This window comes from Aethalodelphis obliquidens, unplaced genomic scaffold, assembly GCF_003676395.1.
Source record: "Aethalodelphis obliquidens isolate GAN/ISIS:26980383/991018 unplaced genomic scaffold, ASM367639v1 scaffold39, whole genome shotgun sequence".
Taxonomy (NCBI): Eukaryota; Metazoa; Chordata; class Mammalia; order Artiodactyla; family Delphinidae; genus Aethalodelphis; species Aethalodelphis obliquidens.
In genome coordinates this window covers 1,069,471-1,086,459 of record NW_020837983.1, presented here as the reverse complement: position 1 = coordinate 1,086,459, position 16,989 = coordinate 1,069,471, and the positions used below count along the sequence as shown (strand labels likewise).

The 16,989-nt window shown below is 35.3% G+C and overlaps 1 protein-coding gene across 1 annotated transcript in view; it reads right to left on the bottom strand.

Moving 5' to 3' along the window:
* The window catches only part of NECAB1 (N-terminal EF-hand calcium binding protein 1), a 256,058-nt gene that overhangs the window by 119,252 nt on the left and 119,817 nt on the right, over positions 1–16,989 (bottom strand). Inside the window, exon 4 of the mRNA XM_027131376.1 lies at positions 11,885–11,910. Within this exon, the coding sequence (XP_026987177.1) occupies positions 11,885–11,910 (26 nt within the window). The remainder of the gene's footprint in view (positions 1–11,884; positions 11,911–16,989) is intronic.

Sequence of the window (16,989 nt, the reverse complement as noted above, 5' to 3'; positions counted from 1 at the left end):
TGTGTGTGTGTGTGTGTGTGTGTGTGTGTGTGTGTGTGTGTGTGTGTGTGTGTGTGTGTGTGTATATATATATATATATATATACACACACAGTACTACATTACTCAGCCATATAAAAGAATGAAATACTGACATTTGCAGCAATGTGGATGGACCTAGAGAACATTATGCTTAGTGAAATAAGTCAGAGAAAGAAAAATAGTATATGATATCACTTATGTATGAATCTAAAAATAATACAAAGGAATCTATATATAAAACAGAAACAGTCTCAGACATAGAAACCAAACTTGAGGTTACCAAAGAGGAGAGAGAAGAAGGGAGGGGCAAATTAGGGTTATGGGATTAACAGATACAAACTGCTCTATATAAAATAGATAAGCAACAAAGATATATAGCACAGGGAATTATACCCATTATCTTCTAATAACCTATAACGGAATATAATCTGCAAAAATACTGAATCTCTATGCTGTACACCTAAAACTAACACAATATTGTAAATCAACTATACTTCAATTAAAACATAAATAAAATAAATATTTCAATTCATATAGAAGATATTTGGCTCAATCAGTAAAGATCCCTGGAAAGAACATAAGTTGCCTTTCCAATTTGAAATCAAATCTATGCAGTCATGTGCTGATAAAGCACATGAGAAGACAATAATTAGAGGATTCAGAGGTGACTATGTAGCCTGCCTGCCTTCCTTCCTTCCTTCCCTCCTTTCATTTGTTCTTCTCACCTATTCAAAGTAGTTAGGAGAAAAACAATCACTCCCCAATTACAAAGGAAGTAACTGAGAAGAGAGAATTACAACACCCAAGCTCTGAACAGGAGCTTAAGTTGTGGATCTAATTGTAATGTTTATTTTGAGGTGGTAGAGTGCAGTGTCATTCAAACTGTTTTAAAGTTACACACTGCAGGACATGTGCCAGGGCGAGTAGGGGTCCAATGAAGTCAAAGAGGGAAGTTAGGTGGAAAAGTCAGGGACATTTAACATAGATGAAAGGAAATAATTCCCTCTTCACTTCATCATGATGAGGGTTCATTTACTCATTCCATGACTTAACACACACACTTAGTGCCTTCTATGTGTCAAATGCTATACTAGGAACTTGGAATACAATGATAAAAAGACAGAGCCTCTATTTTAAGAAGACTACAATCAGGTAGGTAGGGGAAATAAACACTCCAACAAGCAACTGCCATACACATGATCATTGTTCAAGACAATGGTTCAAGAGCCAGGTACAGTGTGCAATTTAAATACAGAGCAAAGAACACCCAAGTTCATGTGGAGTAAGTCAGAGAGAGCTTCACAGAGGACACATCAACAAGGCCTGAATTAACAGATAAATAGTAATCTGCTGGATAATCAGAGGGAGGGTAAACAAAGGCATGGAAGCAGATGATATCTTCTCATGTTTGTAGGAGTATGTGTTGTTCAGCATTGGTAGGATATAAGGGACAGGATTGGGAGATATTTAAGGAGAAGAGACAGCACGGAAGCGGGATGCTACAAATCAGTTATGAGAGAGGAAGCTGAATATTTGGAAATATTCCTTGCTAGGTGCTCTAAGTTTTATCCTGAAGTCTAGGTCAGTGTTTCTGACCATCTTCATCAGATCCTCCAGAGAATTCCCTAGAGCCTCACTGCTCAAAATTTGGCCTGTAGACCAGCAGCATCAGCAGCATCTGGGAACTTGTTAGAATGCCACCTCAGACATACTGAATCAGAATCTGCATTTTAATAAGCCCCCAGGTGAGTTATAGGCACATTGAAGTTTGAGAAGCACTGCCCTGATATACTTGTTAGAAATGAATATTATTGATAGTTCTCATCTATTAAATCAGAATCTTTCAGCTGAGGCCCAGGCCTCATCATTTTTCTTTCTTTCTTTTTTTTTTTTACAGGCTCACTAGGAGATTATATGGCATATTAGATTTGAGAACCACTACGTGCAATGGGGAGCCATGGAGCAATTTTGAAAAGGAGAACGACATCCTCAATTTTTTCTATTAAAAGTGTTATCTGAACACACTATGGAAGTTTTGGGGAATACTGGTGATACACCATCAGGAGAGACAAGAGTAGAATCAATTGCCAGGAGTAAGTTAGTCACAGAAAAAGGACCATAGGTCATATCAAAGCTTTGAGGTGGTAGTGGGTAGGAGCCTGAAATTTCAGCAGTATATCTTTATACCCCAAAATATGGCAAGCAGGGAGGGAAGGTCAGGGGTGGCTTTGGAAGTGGCTAAGCTTGAACTAATTAACGTTTTATTCGTATTACTATGACTCATGTTCCTTATTTGAATCATGTAACCAATGTGAGCTGGGCAAATGTGTTTAGCATTAGACAGAGAAAAATTTAGAACAAATATTTACTCTTTCAAACTCTTGCCATTTGTAACTGGGATAACCTCCAGGAGAAAAGACCTACTTTTATTGAAACCTATATGTGGGTTTGGAGAAGGTAATGTAGAGGACGTGACCACTGGTTGAACTGCAAGTTATACCTGGGCAATTGGAGGCTCCTCATCCACTTTCCTGTCCTTGGAGTGTATGCTTTCCCCAACATTCCCACAGTGGGAGCCATTTTCAAGGACACTACCTTGAGAGAGCAATCTGGACGTTGTTGTATGTGACTGAATCCAGTTAAGACCTCTATATAAACTTAAGATTCTGGTGGGAGGGTGCAGAGCTCTACTCGTTTTCTACCTGCCTAAGACAAGCCTTGTATGTAAACCTTGTATGGAAGGGTAAGTTCCCTTGTCTACTAAACCTGCCACCTACCAATGTGGAGTGGTCTGCCTCTTTCTTTGGTTTCCCTGTGCCCTCTGTGTACAAGGGCCAATTTGAAAACCAATAGGGTTTCATGGGCAAGAGCAAAAGAGAACTGTATAGCACATATGGAAATGTGTGAGAACCAATTCTCCTCAGTTTAAGAGAAGAGGCTCTGAAAAGTAAGAGTCTGGGTATTGAGTATAATTAAAAAATAGAGCAAGAGTTATAAACAGATGCATTTAATAAATTATCTGTCAGAAAGGAAATTATCTCCTCATGGATGTTCAATGTAACATCTTCTCTATTAAAATGCTGACAAGGGAATTCCCTGGTTGTCCAGTGGTTAGGACTGCACTTTCACTGCTGAGAGCATGGGTTCAATCCCTGGTCAGGGAACTAAAATCTCACAAGCTACGTGGCCAAAACAAGAAAAAGAAATGCTAACCAAAGGTTAGTTTCTCCCTTCCTCCTTCACTACTGTACTTAATTGGTGGTGTCGCATCACCAGATTACAGAGTTTTCTTCTATTCTGCATCTCAGTCCTCCAAGTTGTTGAGTTTTTGGATCTGACCCAAGAATTCCAAGTCAGAACCAGAGAACTAGCTTCCACAAAGATCACACTGGGAACTAATCTCACAAAGCATTTTGATGAGCTTAGATGAGGCCCACAGTGTGTACCTTGCTGTAACTTCCCAAGAATTGTATTAGATAGGAAAGAAAATAACTGAGATGACCAAGACAAAAAAAGAGAGTTAGAACACCCATGTTGTGAATAAAGGCATCAGTCAAAAATCTAAGAATGAGTTATTTTGAGGGGATATAGATTAGTGTCACTCAAACTGTTCTACAACTCCTTTAGGTGATTTTATAAATGTGCCAAGTAGTCACAGCTCTAAAAGTCTGGAGTAGAGATTTGATTTTCTAGTACCCAGACTCAGCTGGCACAAGTCCCTCGGCACTGCCCAGGATCTGGCAATGCAAGGTGGTGCTCCTATACAGTCTGACTAGGGGGAATTTGGGCACAGCAACTTAAAGGAACCTTGCATATAAGGCTTATACAATTCTTATGGGAGATTCCTCAGTTTTATCAATCTTATTTACAGAATTTAGCTAACTTTTAAAGTAATTGGTAGGCAAAAACTAACTAGATGAAAACTTAGACTACTGAATATATTCAAACTTGCTCATAAAGCTTTCTATATGCTTTCAGATCAAGCACTCTAGCTATATGAACTTTCATTGCAATTAATCATCACCCATCCATAAGTATCTTAAAATATTCACGTACCAAGTTGAAGATTTGCAAAATAGTTCAATAAAAATGAGTAAGAGTGCAACTGAGAGAGAGAAGTGCAACTGCACCGGTTTATGAACAGAAGATATTCAAGATTTTAAAAGAACCACTCAAGAGGGTCTGAAACTACATTCTATGTGTCTTCTGAGAATAGCTCTGCAAGGTGAAAATAAAGTGCCAAATCTCAGTTAAGGAATTCAGTGATAAGCAAGCCAGGGGTAGTGCCTGAGCTCCTTTGGTGGGAGCGCTGAGTCCAAGCTGCTGGACTAACAGAGAACCTCAGACCCCAGGGAATATTAATTGGAGAGAGGTCTCCTGGAGGTCCTCATCTCAGCACCAAGACCTGGCTCTAGTCAACTGCCTGCAAACTCCAGTGAGGAAGGCCTCAGTCCAAACAACCAGTAAGAAGAAATACAGCCCCACCCATCAAAAAAATGAGATGACAGGCCTTCCCTGGTGGCGCAATGGTTGAGAGTCCACCTGCAGATGCAGGGACACGGGTTTGTGCCCCGGTCTGGGAAGATCCCACATGCCGCGGAGCAGCTAGGCCTGTGAACCATGGCCACTGAGCCTGCGTGTCCAGAGCCTGTGCTCTGCAATGGGAGAGGCTGCAACAGTGACAGGCCCACGTGCCTCAAAAAAAAAAAAAATGAGATGACAAAACAATATGTTACAGACAAAGGAGCAAGGTAAAAACATACAAGGCCAAATCAATGAAAAGAAAATAAGCAACCTACCTGAAAAAGAATTCACAGTAATGACAGTAAAGGTGATCCAAAATCTCAGAAATAGAATGGAGACACAGATAAAAAAAATACAAGAAATGTTTCACAAAGAACTAGAAGAAATAAAGAACAAACAAATAGGGATGAGCAAAACAATAACTGAAATGAAAAATACACTAGAAGGAATCAATAGCAGAATAACTGAGGCAAAAGAAGAAATAAGTTAGCTGAAAGATAGAATGGAGGAAATAACTGCTGAGGAATAGATTAAGAAAAAAGAATGAAAAGAATTGAAGACAGTCTTAGTGACTTCTGGGACAATATTAAATGCACAAACATTCGAATTACAGGGGTCCCAGAAGAAGAGAAAGAGAAAGAGTATGAGAAAATATTTGAAGAGATTATAGTCAAAAACTTACATAACATGGGAAAGGAAATAGCCACTCAAGTCAAGTAAGTGCAGAGAGTCTCAAACAGTATAAACCCTTGGAGAAACACACCAAGACACATATTAATCAAACTAACAAAAATTAAATTCAAAGAAAAATATTAAAAGCAGCAAAGAAAAGCAAAAAATAACATAAAAGGGAATCCCCATAAGGTTATCAGCAGATTTTTCAGCAGAATCTCAGCAGGCCAAAAGGAGTGGCAGGACACATTTAAAGGGTTGAAAGGGAAAAACCTGTAACCAAGATTACTCTACCCAGCAAGGATCTTATGGACATTCGAAGGAGCAATCAAAAACTTCACAGACGGGCAAAAGCTAAGAGAATCAGCACCACGATACACAAGAGAAGAAAAAGACCCACAAAAACAAACCCAAAGAAATTAACAAAATGGTAAGAGGAACATACATATCAATAGTTACCTTGAATGTAAATGGATTAAATGCTCCAACCAAAAGACCCAGGCTGGCTGAATGGATACAAAAACAAGACTCAGGGCTTCCCTGGTGGCACAGTGGTTGAGTCTGCCTGCCGATGCAGGGGACATGGGTTCGTGCCCTGGTCCAGGAAAATCCCACGTGCCGAGAAGCGGCTGGGCCCATGAGCCATGGCTGCTGAGCCTGTGTGTCCGGAGCCTGTGCTCCACAAGGGGATAGGCCACAACAGTGAGAGGCCCACGTACCACAAAAAACAAAAACAAAAACAAAACAAGACTCATATATATGCTGTCTACAAGAGACCCACTTTAGACCTAGGGACACATACAGACTGAAAGTGAGGAGACAGAAAAAGATATTCTATGCAAACGGAAATCAAAAGAGAGTTGGAGTAGCAATTTTCATGTCAGAGAAAATAGACTTTAAAATAAAGAATTTTACAAGAGACAAATAAGGACACTACATAATGATCAAGGGATCAGTCCAAGAAGAATATATAACAATTATAAATATGCACCCAACATAGCATCACCTAAATACATAATGCAAATGCTAACAGTCATAGAAGAGGAAATTAACAGTAACACAATAATAGTGGGGGACTTTAACACCCCACTTACACCAAAGGACAGATCATCCAGACAGAAAATAAATAGGGAAACACAGTTTTAAATGACACAATAGACCAGATAGATTTAATTGATATTTATAGACGTTTGACAAAAAAGCAGCAGAAGACATTTTCACCTCAGTGCAAACAGAATATTCTCCAGGATAGATCACATCTTGGGGAACAAATCAACCTTCATAAAACTTAAGAAAATTGAAATCATATCAAGGATCTTTTCTGACCACAACACTATGAGGTTAGAAATAAATTACAGGGAAAACCTGTAAAAATCATAAACACAAGGAGGCTAAACAGTACACTGCTAAATAACCAAGAGATCACTGAAGAAATCAAAGAGGAAACAAAAGAAAATACATAGAAACAAATGACAATGAAAAGGTGATGACCCAAAACCTATCAGATGCAGCAAAAGAAGTTCTAAGAGGGAAGTTTATAGAAATTCAACCTCATCTTAAGAAACAAGAAAAATCTCAAATAAACAATCTAACCTTACAGCTAAAGCCACTAGAGAAAGAAGAACAACCAAAATTCAATGGTAGTAGAAGGAAGGAAATCATAAAGATCAGAGAAGAATAAATGAAATAGAGACAAAGAAAACAATAGTAAAGATCACTAAGACTGAAAGTTGGTTCTTTGAGAAGATAAAAAATAAAATGATAAACCTTTAGCCAAACTCATCAAGAAAAAAAGGAAGAGGACTCACATCAATAAAATTAGAAATGAAAAGGAGAAATTACAATGGGCACAGCAGAAATACAAAAGATCATAAGAGACTACTAAAAGCAACTATATCCCAATAAAATGCACAACATGGAAGAAATGGACAAATTCTTGGAAAGGTACAACTTTCCAAGCCTGAACAAGGAAGAATGACAAAATATAAACAGGCCAATCACAAGTAATGAAATTGAAACTGTAATTAAAAATCTTCCAACAAACAAGAGTCCAGGATCAGATGGCTTCACAGGCAAATTTTACCAAACATTTAGAGAAGAGCTAACACCTTTCCTTCTCAAACTCTTCCAAACTATTGCAGAGGGAGGCGCACTTCTAAATTCCACAAGGCCACCATCACCCTGATACCAAAACCAGACAAAGATATCACAAAAAAAAGAAAATTACAGATCAATATCACTGATGAACATAGACACAAAAATCCTGAACAAAATACTAGCAAACAGAATCCAACAACACATTAAAATGATTATACACCATGATCAAGTGGGATTTATCTCAGGAATGCAAGGATTATTCAATATATGCAAATCAAACAATATGATACACCATATTAACAAATTAAAGAATGAAAACCATATGATCATGTCAATAGATGCAGAAAAAGCTTTTGACAAAATTCAACACCCATTTATGATAAAAACTCTCCAGAAACTGGGCATAGAGGGAACATACCTCAACATAGTAAAGGCCATATATGACAAACCCACAGCAAACATCATTCTCAATGCTGAAAAACTGAAATCTCTTCCTCTAAGATCAGGAAAAAGACAAGGATGTCCACTCTCGCCACTCTTATTCAACATAGTTTTGGAAGTCCTGTCCATGCAAATCAGAGAAGAAAAAGAAATAAAAGGAATACAAAATGGAAAAGAAGTAAAACTGTCACTGTTTGCAGGTGACATGATACTATACATAGAAAATTCTAAAGATGCCACAAGAAAACAATGAGAACTAATCAATGAATTTGGTAAAGTTGCAGGATATGAAATTAATATGCAGAAATCTCTCACATTCCTATACACTAACAACAAAAGATCAGAAGGAGAAATTAAGGAAACAATCCCATTTACTATTGCAACAAAAAGAAAAAAACAGCTAGGAATAAACCTACCTAAGGGGGCAAAAGATCTGTATGCAGAAAAGTATAAAACACTGGTGCAAGAAATCAAAGATGACACAAACAGATGGAGAAATATGCCATGTTCTTTGATTGGAAGAATCAATAATGTGAAAATGACTATACCACCCAAAGCAATATACAGATTCACTGCAATACCTATCAAATTACGAATGGCATTCTTCACAGAATTAGAACAAAAAATTTTACAGCTTGTATGGAAACACAAAAGACCTCGAATAGCCAAAGCAATCTTGAGAAAGAAAAATGCATCTGGAGGAATCAGACTTCATCACTTCAGACTATACTACAAACCTACAGCAATCAAGATAGTATGATACTGGCACAAAAACAGAAACACAGATTAATGGAACAGGATAGAAAGCCCAGAGATAAACCCATACACATGTGGTCACCTTATCTTTGACAAAGGAAGCAAGAATATACAATGGAGAAAAGACAGCCTCTTCAATAAGTGGTGCTGGGAAAACTGGACAGCTACATGTGAAAGAATGAAATTAGAACATTACTTAACACCATACACAAGAAACTCATAATGGATTAAAGAGCTAAATGTAGGACTGGACACTATAAAATGCTTAGAGGAAAACACAGGGAAAACATTCCCTGAGATAAACCACAGCAAGATCTTTTATGACCCATTTCCTATAGTAATGAAAGTAAAAACAAAAATAAACAAATGAGCCCTAATGAAAATTAAAAACTTTTGCACAGCAAAGGACACTATAAACAAGACAAAAAGACAACTCTCAGAATGGGAAAAAAATATTTGCAAACGAAGCAATGGACAAAGGATTAATCTCCAAAATATACAAAGAGCTCATGCAGCTCAATATCAAAAAAACAAACAACACAATCCAAAACTGGGCAGAAGACCTAAACAGACATTTCTCCAAAGAAGACATACAGATGGCCAAGAGGCACATGAAAAGATACTCAACATCACTAATATTCAGAGAAATGCAAATCAAAACTACAATGAGGTGTCACCTCACACAGGTCAGAATGGCCATCATCAATAAATCTACAAACAATAAATGCTGGAGATGGTGTAGAGAAAAGGGAACCCTCTTGCACTGTTAGTGGGAATGTAAATTGATACAGCCACTGTGGAGAACAGTATGGAAGTTCCTTTTAAAAACTAAAAATAGAACTAGCATATGACCCAGTATGAGCATATACCCTGAGAAAACCATAATTCAAAAGACACATGTACCCCAATGTTCATTGCAGCAATATTTACAATAGCCAGGACATGGAAGCAACCTAAATGTTCAACAACAAATGAATGGATAGAGAAGATGAGGTACATATATACAATGGAATATTACTCAGCCATAAAAAGGAATGAAATTCGGTCATTTGTAGAGATGTGGGTGGACTTAGAGTCTGTCATACAGAGTGAAGTAAGTCAGGAAGAGAAAAACATATATCGTCTATTAATGCATATATGTGGAATCTAGAAAAATGGTACAGAAGAACCTATTTCCATGTCAGGAACAGAATTGCAGACATAGAGAATGGACATGTGGACACAGAGGGGGAAGGGGATGGTGGGATGAATTGGGAGATTAGGACTGACATATATACACTACCATATGTAAAATAGATAGCTAGTGGAAGCCTGCTGCATAGCACAGGAAGCTCAGCTCGGTACTCTGTGATGATCTAGATGAGTGGGATGGTGGGGTGGGAGGGAGGTCCAAAAGGGAGGGGATATATATATATATATATATATATATATATATATATATATATAGTTGATTCACTTCTTTGTACAGCAGAGACTAACAACTTTGTAAAGCAATTATACACTAATAAAAAATTGGGTAAGAGTACAAAAACAGTTATAAGCTGTGTAAGATCAGGAAAGTAATAAATTTGCTCCCAATAGATTTTAGATCATAGCTAAAGATGGCACAAATAGGAAACCAAAGACCCAATGCTAAAGTTCATACACAATTATCTAATTAAAGTCAAGTTATGTATTGACTGGTCGGAATAAGTTATGGCCTAAAGCTGCTATTTAGGAAAGTGAGTAATGTTGACTTGCCTATATACTGCTGCTGAGCGTGCACACTGGAAGAATCTTTGACCAAGTAACTACACTTTTGGGAATCTATCTTACAGAACTACTTGTATAAGAGTGCAAAGAGAATACAAACAAGGATATTTACTTCAGTGTTGTTTGTCCCAGTGGAAATTTGGAAACAACCTGAAAACCCAAAACAACTGAAAGGGATTTGGTTAAAAATTTTAAGGTAAATGGGACACTATGCATCCTTTGTAATAAAATGATATAGAACAGTGTGCACTTGTGTTGATCATATAGTATACACATTGTTGGAAAAAAACATACTCATATATATCAATGTCATTACATGTGTAAAAATGTTTGGAAGGATACATTCCAAGAAGTTAGCAGTGGAGATCAGTATCAGGGGAAAGAGGAGTGAGAGCCTTTGACATTTTCTCTTATACACCTATATAATTCTGTGTTGCTAAATTTAAAAAAAAAAAAAGTTAAATATTACTTTCATAAATAAAATAAGAAATATCTATACTTTATTTTAATAAAGAATTTATTAAATTATTTTGAATTCTAGGTCCATAATTTAGTAAACTGATAAACTAAATAAAAGCAACAGAATGAAAGTTTTAGATACTTGGACCTGTTAATTGGCTTCTACTAAAAAGCACAAGAAATCCATTTTCCATGTCAGTCAAACACTGCCCCTCCCACATAAAAGGGAGTATTTTTGCTGGGTGTGAGTCTACATATTTCATTTGCTAGCACTGAAAACTTTGGTTTTAATTAGAATCCATTTTGATTAGAATATGTTTACTTTATATTCACAAAATAATGAAAAATGAAACTTCACTCTGGAAATTAAAATGCATATTCTTGAACTGAGAGGGAGTATTATAACACAGAATTAGGAGTACAATCACTGGGTTTAAAGATATAGAGCAATTCTGTTGAATTAAAACCCCTTAACTAGTTCCCTAACTAAAATTATGCAGGAAAATCAGAGTCAAATCTTTCAAAATAAATATAGAATAGGTCTTTAATCTAGTTCTATTATTAGAGAAGACAAATTTTTGAGAACGAAGAATAAATCTCAAAAGTATTTGCCTTTTCATATTTCTAGCCTATTACTTTTGTTTCCACCCACAAAAACGAAGAAAGTAAATGAAGAGGCCACTAAATCAGGAATTTGTTAAGACATCTCTCCCCACTGAATCATTTGTTTTGCAAGTGACATTCCAGAATGGTTTAGGCAAGGTATGGGACAAAGTTGTTTTTACATATCAAGGGATCAGCTTTGCAAAAAAGTAACCAAAGCCTCTGCACAATATATTTGAAGTGAATAATGAAGTTGTATTAAACAACACTTTAAAAATATATTCAAGCTGGTGGAATATATTCTTGTGAAACTTATTGTACTAATTATAATTCTCCTGCTATGAACAAATTAATAAGGGCCAACTCTTTCTTCAGTGAAATACATGCTTGAACAAAACTCATGGATAAAGATAAATTCCTTGAGATCTCAACTATCTTTTACTTTATTCCAGAACTCCTAATCTATGGCATTAATTTCAGGGTTTGTAGAAATATGTAAGACAGTGTTCTTTCTTATTCTAAAGCAAGTAATGGGTTTGATTGGCTTTAAATAAACTTACCACATAGTTCTTCTGTGTCAAGGTTGCTGAAAAGATGAAAAAAAGTATTATTATTTTGGTAATATTTAAGTTTTTAAATAGGTAAATACAGTTATTCCCCAATCTGTATTGTTATATTAATAGATGATATGTAGTTATGGTATTTTCTCTTATAGATTCTACACTGTTGAAGTAGTCAACCAAATATTAGCAATGATTGTCAGATTTTGTCTTTAAACAGATTAAAAGAAATAATTGTTATTTTTCTGGAAAAATGTATTTTATTTATTTATTTATTTTCCTAGATTTTCATTGAGATATAACTGACATATAGCACTGTATAAATTTAAGGTATACAGAATAATGATTTCACTTATATACATCAGGACATGATTATCATAATATGTTTGGTGAACATCCATCATCTCATACAGATACAAAATTAAAGAAACTAAATTTTTTTCCTTGTGATGAGAACTCAGAATTTACTCTCTTAAAAACTTTCATATATAATATACACAGTGTTAATTATATTTACCATGTAGTACATTATATCCCTAGTACTTATATACCTTGTAACTGAAAGTTTGTACTTTTTGACTGACTTCCTCCAATTCCCCCTTCCCCAACACCCTGTCTCTGTAACCACAAAACTGATCTCTCTTTCTATGAGTTTGTTCGTTTTGGGAGTATAATTGACCTACAACACTGTTAGTTCCTGTTACACAACATAGTGATTCAGTATTTCTATACATTTAGAATAATCACCACTATAAGTCCAGTTAAGTTCTGTCACCATACAAAGATATTATATAAGTAATGATTATATACCCCACGCTATACATTTCATACACGACTCATTAATTTTGCAACCGTAAGTTTATACCTCCTAATCTCCCCCACCTATTTCTTTCCTCCCCCCACTCCCTCCCCCTGGCAACCACCAGTTTGTTCTCTGCATCTGTTTCTGTTTCTGTTTTATTATGTTTGTTAGTTTGTTTTGTTTCTTACATTCCACATATAAGTGAAACCATACAATATTTGTCTTTCTCTGTCTGCTTCCTTCACTTAGGATAATACTCTCTAGGTCCATTCATGTTGTCTCAAGTGGCAAGACTTTATTCCTTTTTAATGGCTAATATTCATGTATATTTATGTATATATGTCACATCCTTTATCAATTCATCTATCAATAGACAGGTTTCTTCCATATCTTAACTATTGTAAATAATGCTGCAATGAACATAGGGCTGCATATATATTTTCTTTTTTCCAAAAATAATAACCAGCATTTATTGACTGTTTACTATGTTCCAGGTACTGCTATAAACATTTTATGTAAAAAATTATGTAACTTTTTATTATGGGAAATTTTAAACTTAAGAAATAAAGAAAAGATCATTATGGATAAACAACAAGGTCCTCCTGTATAGTACAGGAAACTATATTCAATATCCTGTGATAAACCATAATGGAAAAGAATCTGAAAAAGAATATATATATATATATCTATAACTGAGTCACTTTGCTGTACAGCAGAAATTAACACAGCATTGTAAATCAACCATACATCAATAATTATTTTTAAAAAATTAAAGATCATTAAAAAAACTTTATGTATGTATTGCCCACTTTAAATCATTATCATCAACATTTTAACATTTTGCCATATATGTTTTATTAACCACCATCATTCTCCTCCCTCAATTTTTTTTCTGGAGTATTTAAAGAAAATGACAGATGTCCTATAATTCACTCATAAATATCTTAAATACATTCTTAACTTTTAAAATATATTAGCTATTTTAGTCGTAAAAAGCAGATACTACTATTACTCCCATTTTACATATGTGTAAACTGAGGCAAATGTTATTGAGTGATTCAAACCCTGGAGTCTAATGGCCAGCCTCCAAGGTGGCCCCTGACCCCTGCCTCCTGGTATTCATATTTTGTGTAAGTGCCCTCACATGTTACACCAGGGTGGGTCTGAGAGACCATGCATATATCTTTTCTAATTGGTGTTTTTGTTTTCTTCAGGAGTGGAATTAGTTCTATTTTTAATTTTTTGAGGAACCTTCATACTGTATTCTACAGTGGCTACACCAGTTTACATTTCCACAAACAGTGCATGAAGGTTCCGTTTTCTCCACATCCTTGCCAATACATGTTATTTATTGTATTTTTGATAATAACCATTTTGACAGGGGTGAGGTAATATCTCATTGTGGTTATGCTTTGCATTACCCTGATGATTTGATGTTGAATATTTTTCAAGTACATGTTGGTGATCTGTATGTCTTCTTTGGAAAAGTGTCTATTCAGATACTCTGCCCATTATTAATTGGGTTGTTTGCTCTTTTGATGTTGAGTTGTATGAATTCTTTGTTATTTTGGGTATTAAGCCCTTATCAGACATATCATTTGCAAATATCTTTTCCTATTCAGTACAATGCTTTTTAATTTTGTTGATAGTTTCCTTCACAGGACAAAAGCTTTTCAGTTTCATTTGTTTATTTTTGCTTTTATTTCCCATGCCTGAGGAGAAAGATTGATAAAACTTACTAAGGTTGATGTCAAAGAGCCTACTGCCTGTGTTTTCTTCTAGGAGCTTTGTGGCTTCAGGTCACACATTTAACTATTTAATCCATTCGAATTTATTTTTGTGCACAGAGTGAGAGAGTGTCCAGTTTGATTATTTTGCATGTAGCTGTCCAGTTTTCTGACCACCATTTATAGAAGAGGCTGTCTATTGCCCATTGTATATTATTGCCTACTTTATCATAGATTATTTGACCAAATAAGTGTAGTTTCACTTCTGGGCTCTCTATTCTGTTCCATTGATCTATTTGTCTGTTTTTGTGCCAGTACCATATTGTTTTGATTACTGTAGCTTTGCAGTATAGTTTCAAATCAGGGCGTGTGATACCTCCAGCTTTGTTCTTTCTCAAGATTATTTTGGCTGTGCAGTGTCTTTTGCGTTTCCTTGCCATTTTAGAATTATTTGTTCTAGGTCAGTGAAAAATGCCATTGGTATTTTGATAGAGGTTGCATTGAATTTGTAGATTGCCCTGATTTGTATGATAATTTTAACAATATTAATTCTTCCAATCCAGAAACATGGTATATCTTTCCAGCTGTTTGTGTCATCAGCAATTTATTTCATCAGTGTCTTATAGTTTTCCAAGTACAGGTCTTTTACCTCTTAGTTCAATTTATTTCAAGGTTTTTTATTCTTTTTGATATGATTTTGAATGGGATTATTTTCTTAAGTTCTCTTTCTGATAGTTCATTGTTAGTGTATATAAATGCAACAGGTTTCTATGTATTAATTTTGTATCCTGCAACTTTACCAAATTCATCGATTAGTTCTAGTAGTTTTGGGGTAGTGTATTTAGGATTTTCTATGTACAGTATCATGTCATTTGCAAACAGTGACTTTTTACTTCTTCCATTTCAATTTTGATCTTTTTAAATTTCTTTCTCTTGTGTGATTGCTGTGGCTAGGTTTTCCAATATTATGTTGAATAAAAGTGGCAAGATTGGACATCCTTGTCTTGTTCTTGATCTTGTTCTTAGAGATTTTCACCATTGAGTATGATGTTACTTGTGGGCTTGTCATATATGGCCCTTTATTATGTTGTGGTATGTGTGTTCCATAACCACTCTGTTGAGAGTTTTATCATAAATGAATATGGAATTTTGTCAAAAGGTTTTTATGTACCTATTTAGATGATCATATGATTTTTATTCTTCAACCTGTTAATATGTTTTATCACATGGATTGATAATATCCATCCCTGGGATAAATCTCACTTGATCATGGTGCATGAACTTTTAGATGTATTGTTGAATTTGGTTTGCTAAACTTTCATTGAGGATTTTTACATTTATGGTCTTCAGTGATATTGGCCTGTAATTTTATTTTTTTGTGGTATCTTTTTGGGTTTTGGCATCAGGGTGATGCTGGTCCTATAGAATAAGTTTGGAAATGTTTCTCCCTCTGCAATTGTTTGGAATTGTTTGCAATAGATAGGTGTTAACTCTTCTCTAAATGTTTGGTATAATTCATCTGTGAGGCCTGAACTTTTGTTTGTCAGTATTTTTTATTACTGATTCAATTTCATTAAGAGTAGTTGGTCTGCTCATATTGTCTATTTCTTCCTCGTTCACTCTTGAGAGATTGTATGTTTCTAGACATAAGCTTTCTTCAAAATTGTCCACTTTATTGGCAATTGTTCATAGTAATTAATATCTTATGATCCTTTGTATATCTGTGATGTTGGCTGTAACTTCTCTTCTTTCATTTCTGTTTTATTGATTTAGACCCTCTCTCTCTTTTTCTTGATGAGACTGTTAAAGGTTTATCAATTTTGTTTTCCTTTTCAAAGAACAGCTCTTAGTTTCATTTATCTTTTTTTTTTAGTCTATTTAATTTCTTTCTGATCTGATATTTATGATTTGTTTCCTTCTACTAACTTTGGGTTTCTTTTATTCTTCTTTTTCTAGTTCCTTTAGGTGTCAGATTATGTTGCTTATTTAAGATTTTTCTTGTTCCCTGAGGCAGGCTTGTATCACTGTAAACTTCCCTCTTAGAACTCCTTTTGTTGCATCTCATAGATTTTGGATTATTACATTTTCATAGTCATTTGTCTCCAGGTATTTTTAAATTTCTTCTTTGATTTCTTCAGTGAACCTTTGGTTCTTTAGTGGCATTTTGTTTAGCTTCCACGTGTTTGTGTTTTTTGCAGTTTTTCTCTTTTAGTTGATTTCTAGTCTCAGAGTGCTGTGGTCAGAAAATATGCTTGACATGATCTCAATTTTCTTAAATGTACTGAGACTTGTTTTGTGACAGAGCATGTGATCTATCCTGGAGAATGTTCCATGTGCACTTGAAAAGAAAGTGTGTTTTGCTGTTTGGGGATGAAATGGACATTTGTCCTAAAGTGTCATTTAAGGCCAATGTTTCCTTATTGATTTTCTGTCTGAATGATCTGTCCATTGATGTAAGTAGGGTGTCAAAGGCTCTTACTAACATTTTGTTAGTGTCAGTTTCTCTTCTTATGCCTGTTGATATTCCCTATGTAATTAGGTGCTTCCATGTTGGGTGCATATATATTTATAATTGC